The following is a 6,274-nucleotide window of genomic DNA, read 5'->3' on the forward strand; positions in this document are numbered from 1 at the left end:
CTGAATTTAAAGTGTTGAATACTTAAAATTCCTCACAAGCTAATTATGAACCATTTGTAAAGTGTTTCTATAACTCTTTGTATCATGTGTTGGTACATCTTATCAAGTTTTTTCTGGCATGTATTCCATTCTGAACTTCTGTAAAATTTCTATTGTTGCTGTACATATTCTACAAATATCTACTCCGTGGTAACCTTCATTAACAGCATGAAACAGTTAATTTTTACTGAGCACAATGTATTTTTGAATGGATCTTCCCACATGTCTTTAATAAAATGCAGATTTTGCACTGACTGATGTGACTGCCAGGCTTTCCCAATCTTGAGCACTGTGGTCCTTCTTGCCTTTGAATACGAAAGCAGCTCCATTTTAATTCTTTCTTTGTAAACATGAATGTGTTTGAATTCAAATGAGGGGCAATGGGCCTTTGAAGTTGTAATCAGTTTCAAGGAGAGAAATTAATGTAAAGCAAAGCAAATCCTGTTACTTAAATGTTTTTTTCCTATTTATAAAGTTCTTTTCCCCTTATGGCATTGTGAAAACCTTGGTTTCTTTCACACTTGAGTGTTGTCATCTGTATTGTTTGGTGCTCACTTGGTAATTTGAAGATGAAGAGAGATGCTAACCTGGTGTGCTTAGTGCTATGAAGAAAAGATGGTCAGCTCTGAAAGATTGCTTCTTGTTCTAGAGCAAGGGTTGGCACTCTTTCAGAAAGGTCAAATAGTAAATGGGCTCTGTGGGCCATAAGAACTTGGTTGACTCCACAGAACTCTGTGCATACAGCACAGAGACAGCTAGATAGTATGGACAAGCAAGTTGACTGATGCCAGGTTTAGGCCAACCGTGCATACTCTCCTGAGCCAAAGGGGATGCTACTGGAGACAGGATAAATACAGTCACAATGGCTGCACCTCTTCAGTTTATAACTGTGTACTTCTCAGTTGGGAGACAGAAACTTCAAATCCGTGGTACTTTATATGTCAGTTATTCTCCAGTTTTAAATATCTTTCTTTAAAAGGGGTTACGAGCTGAAACTCAGAACTCATCTTCTATGTGTCCGTCTGTCACTGACATGTATGTGCCACAGCAAGTGTGTGGAAGTCAGAGGGCCCTGTTTCATAAGAAATGGAAGACTAAAACAAGTGTATGGGGCTCTTTGTTTGTTTTGTTTCATCTTGGAAAGATGTTGTGTAGCTCAGGCTAGCTTTCAATTCACAATTATCTGAGAATACTCTTGAACTCCTGATCATCCTGCCTCCACCTCCCATGTTTATAGGCATGAGCTATCATGCCCAGCATAACAATTTTTTTCTAAAAGCTCACACCAATTCATGTGCCATCTTCCACTCTATCTCCCAGCTGGTAGTGACTGATTTGATATAAGAATGAAACAGTTCTTCAATGAAACAACTTATTGGACATCTAGGGATGCTAATGAAGTGGTTAAATAGACAGATGACCTTAGTGGTTTTATCACTTAATTCTGATATGACCTGAGGCAACATACTTACTTAGCTTCTCTGTGCCTCAGTTTCTTTGCCTTTAAATGGAAACACTGCTGGTATCTATAACATAGGGCTGTTGTGAGCATTTAATGAGATGCTGCCAAACATTTAACAGAATTTTTGGTAAATGTTGGCTAGTATAACATCATGTTTTGTATTTGTGCCTCATTTGCTAGTTCCCAAGTTGGGAAGGGAGGCTGGAGAGATGGTTACTAATTAAGAGCACTTGCTGCTCCTCCTCCAGAAGGCCTGAGTTCAGTTCCTAGTACCCACATTGTGTGGCTCACAACTACCTATAACTCCAGATCCAGATCTGGATATCCTCTTCTGGGTTCCATGGATGCATACATGCACACACACACACACACACACACACACACACACACACACACACACATTTGTTCTCTCTCTCTCTCTCTCTCTCTCTCTCTCTCTCTCTCTCTCTCAATCAATCAATCAATCAATCGTCAATCTTAAAGAAACTGGGAAGAAATTTCACTGACTATGGAAAGCTGGCTATAGACATCTCTGTGGTTAGTATATTAGGTACATGTATTCTATTTGCTCTTCATATAAAAAAACAGATCCAACTTAGGGCTGGTCTTGGACTTGCAGGGGAAGCAGAAGCCCTTATAAGGTGTTCTTCAGCTGTCCTATCCCGCTGCACTTCATGTAGTCAGAGAGGTGGACGCTGTCAGCAGTCATTCAAAAGCTTCCTTGTGGGATGTAGTCTTCTTGGCTCTGAAACCGGATTCATAGCGGCTCCTCTACTTTGAAATACCTTTGCTTTGTCCATATAACCTCCCACGTCAAGTACAAGGATCACTTCCAATTGTTTTTCTTAATAGAATTATTTAATGCTTCATAATTAATTAAAAGTATGCAAAATGTTGGGTGGTTTACTATTTTGTTTTAATCTGCAGGCTGCTGATGGAACTTAGTGGTAGAGCATATGCCTAGCATGTATGAAGACCCTGGGTTAGGTCCTCAAAATCATAAAAAAAAACAATCCCCCACATATAGCCCAAAGTCTGGTATTAAAAATAAACAATATGCTGGGCGGTGGTGGCGCACGCCTTTAATCCCAGCACTCGGGAGGCAGAGCCAGGCGGATCTCTGTGAGTTCGAGGCCAGCCTGGGCTACCAAGTGAGTTCCAAGAGAGGCACAAAGCTACACAGAGAAACCCTGTCTCGAAAAACCAAAAAATAAATAAATAAATAAACAATATATGCTAAAATGGGAGTGATTTTGCTCCATTATATAATTTTATTGGATTACACCCTAAAAGAAATGCTACTGCAAGCATATTTTTGTCTAATAGCAAGATTGTTAGGCTTCAGGTTTCCTTCAATAATAGTTTAGTTTTTAATATATCCTGTCACAAATTTAATGAAGTAAATAATCTGTGTGCTGTTGAAAGTAAATTAACTACAGATACATGTTTTGCGGATCGTAGTGTCTCACTCTCTATTAAATTCTATAATTGTAAGCATTTTCCATTGTGAAACCCCTGGCTGGCTTCAGATATATTTATTTAGAAATTTAAGGAACTAAGAATAGCCAGGACAACCTTGAAAAAGACCAGAATAACTTCCTACAGTGCTATACAGTAATGAAGACTATAAAGTAATAGAATTAGGAGGCCTGAAGAAAAATCTCATATTCTGGGCCAGTTGGTTTTGGCAAGGGTACAAAGACCATTCATTAGGGGAAGGATTGCCACAGAAGGTACCAGGACAAATGCATATTAACATGCAAAGAATGGAATTCGGCTCGTGCTTTAAAGCTGTCTCTTTTTTTTTTTTAAAGAATTCAAAACTTTTTGAAGAAAACACAGGAGTAAACCTTCTTGACTCTAGACTTGGCAGCAGATAATACACCAAAAGAAGTAACAGGAAAGTTGAACTTCCTTAAAATTTGGAATGTGTTGTGCTTCAAAGGACTTCACCAAGAGAGTTTTAAAAAAGAAAGGCCAGATGTGGTGATCCATAATCCCAGAACCTGGGAGGCAGAGGCAAAAGGATCTCGGTGAGTTCCAGGTCAGCCTGGTCTACATAGTGAGTTCCAGGCTAGCCAGGGCTACATAGTAAGATCCTGTCTCAAAACAACAACAAAAACAGGATGGAACAGATGTATGCATAAGAGAATTGTATGTAGAATATACAAAGAACTCTTAATGGATCAATGAATTGAAATTTTAAAATGGGCAAAGGGTCTGAATAAATGTTTCTCCAAAAGTATGCAAATGGTTACTTGAAAAGATGCTCAACACCATTGGTTATTATGGAAATGCAAATCAAAATCACCATGGAATGCCACTTCATACATGCTAGGATGGATCTAATGGAAGACAGGAAGCATTGCTGAAGATGTGGAGAGATTGGAACCTTCATACATTGTTAGTGAGAACAGAAAATGGTGTGTGCAGCCACCTGGTAAAGTAGTTCTTCATAAGGATAAGCATGGAGTCACCAAGTGACCCAATAATTCTAACTGTGTGTATGCTCAAGATAAAACATGTCCATGAAAAATTTACACACAAATATTCATATAGCAGCATTATTTTTTTAACAGCCCCCAAAGTGGAAACCACCCAGATGAATGGCTAGATAATAATTGAATATCCCTACATGGAATGATATTTACAAAAAGGGAAGAAGTACTTCTGCAACACATGGACTTTAAAAACATGATAAGTGCCAGGCAGTGGTAGTGCACACCTTTAATCCCAGCACTCGGGAGGCAGAGCCAGGCAGATCTCTGTGAGTTCGAGGCCAGCCTGGTCTACAGAGTGGGATCCAGGTCCAGGACAGGCACCAAAACTACACAGAAAAACCAAAAAAAAAAAAAAACACAAAAAACATGGTAAGTATAAGAAACCACAAACTACTATATATCATAGAATTCCATTTATGTGGGAAAATGCCCAGAACAGGAAAAATCTACATACAGACAGCAAATGGATTACAAGTAACCTGGGGCTGGTGTGGCTGATGGCTCATGGTTGAGGATTCTCTCTGGGGTGATAAGAATAGTCTAAAGTTACTTGTGGTAATGATTGCACAAGTCTGAATATACTGTCGTTGAATTATACACCTCAAATGGATAAGGGCTGTTTATGTGAACTTAATAAAAGTATTATTAAATTTATGATGTGAACTGTTATTTGACAAGTCTTTATCCATGCCTCATACCCTTTTGTTTAATTTTTCCCTGATCAGTACTCTTAAGTTATTGCCATTTTCTCTGACAAATTACTCAGTGTGGTGAACAAAGTAATTCAGTTTTCCAAATAAGAGTCTGCTTTCAGGAATTTCATCCAAAATGGATTTGTACATATGTTGTAATACTAGGAATGTCATTGTGCAATGCCACCCCCCCCACACACACACACCTGTGAAACTCCAAAACACTAGGTAGGAAATTGGAGGCTTTTGAGAAGTTGTTCCATTCACTGAGAAGAATGTGACATCCAAGGTCATTTTATTGATTGATTGATTTTTGAGAGGCAGTCTCACTGTGTAGCCTTGGCTGGCCTGGAGCTTGCTCTGTAGACCTGGCCTTGAACTCACAGAGATCCACCTGTCCATGTCTCCCAAGTGCTGGGATTAAAGATGTAAGCCAACAAGTCCAGCCATCCAAAGCCATTTTAGTGTGGGTCCATGAAATCCCTTTAATATCTGGAAATGGAAAGTTATCTCAGAGAAAAGAGCTGCTAGCCAAGGCTACACTGTGTGTGTGAGGCCAGGCCCTTGTCTTTGGAGGGTCCTCATCCTGTGGATTGTCAGTTTCTCCCTACGTGCCTCTCCCAGAGATGGGCCTCAAACACAGCATGAGCTGTGAGGCAAATGAGACCAAGACCAGTAGTCATTCTCTCAGGCTCCAAAGCTCTTCGCTAAATGAGCTACTCCAGCCAGAGAGTGATGAGCCAAGTCCATTTCTACCCAAAGAAGTTTCAAAGGCAGAGGTTGGAGGGGAGAAGCATCTCAGAGAGAAGCTATAGGCTCTTCTTTTCCTGCATGTGTGTGTGTGTGTGTGTAGTCCACATCGGGTGTCTTCTTCAGTTGCTCCTCACTTTATTTCTGAGATAGGGTCTGTCAGTGAACCTGGAGCTTACTGATTAAACTAGACTGATCAGCAAGCTCTAGGAATCCTCCCGTCTACCTGCCTCCTAGTCGTAGGATTTACAGGGATGGCCCTCCATGCCTGGCTTTTTTTCTTGGGACAGAGTCTCACTGTGTAACCTTGACTGGCTTGGAACTGCTATGTAGACCAGACTGGCCTCAAACTCAGAGATCCGCTTGCCTCTGCCTCCCAAATGCTGAGATTAAAGGCGTGCGCCACCATACCTGTCCATGCCTAGCTTTTTACATGGATTCTAGGAATATAAACTCACTTCCGCATGCTTGTACAGCCAGCACTTTACTGACTGAGCCATCCCCACACAGCCCTCTATGACATGAGCTCTGACCCCTTCCCACAAAGCATGCTCTCCCAGTAGTCAGAGATATGTCTTGCCTCAGCTGTTTTCAAAGTATGTTCAATTTCTGGAAAACTGTAGCCATAGATAAAGAAGGTGTGATATAGTCTAGTCATTTGGGCTTCCTCTATGTAAGGGAAGCCTCACTACCCACACACATGCAGCCTGCTACTTGCATTCATTTCCTGGTAAGCACAGATGGACAGCTTGCTGAATGGGTCGTAGACTGGAACTATATGTAAAAGGAACTCCAGCCGGCCCTAGTTCCCTCAGGTCTATGGCTAAAAG

The 6,274-nt window shown here is 40.7% G+C and overlaps 1 protein-coding gene across 1 annotated transcript in view; it reads left to right on the forward strand.

The window, feature by feature from the left end:
* Window positions 1–3,518, forward strand: part of Cdkl5 (cyclin dependent kinase like 5) — a 190,573-nt gene extending 187,055 nt beyond the window's left edge. The window contains exon 20 of the mRNA XM_059251402.1: window positions 3,316–3,518. Coding sequence (XP_059107385.1) covers window positions 3,316–3,332 — 17 coding nt within the window. The 3' untranslated portion in view covers window positions 3,333–3,518. The remainder of the gene's footprint in view (window positions 1–3,315) is intronic.
* The last annotated feature ends 2,756 nt before the right edge of the window (window positions 3,519–6,274 follow it).

The sequence above is a fragment of the Peromyscus eremicus genome, chromosome X (genome assembly GCF_949786415.1).
Source record: "Peromyscus eremicus chromosome X, PerEre_H2_v1, whole genome shotgun sequence".
Lineage (NCBI taxonomy): Eukaryota > Metazoa > Chordata > Mammalia > Rodentia > Cricetidae > Peromyscus > Peromyscus eremicus.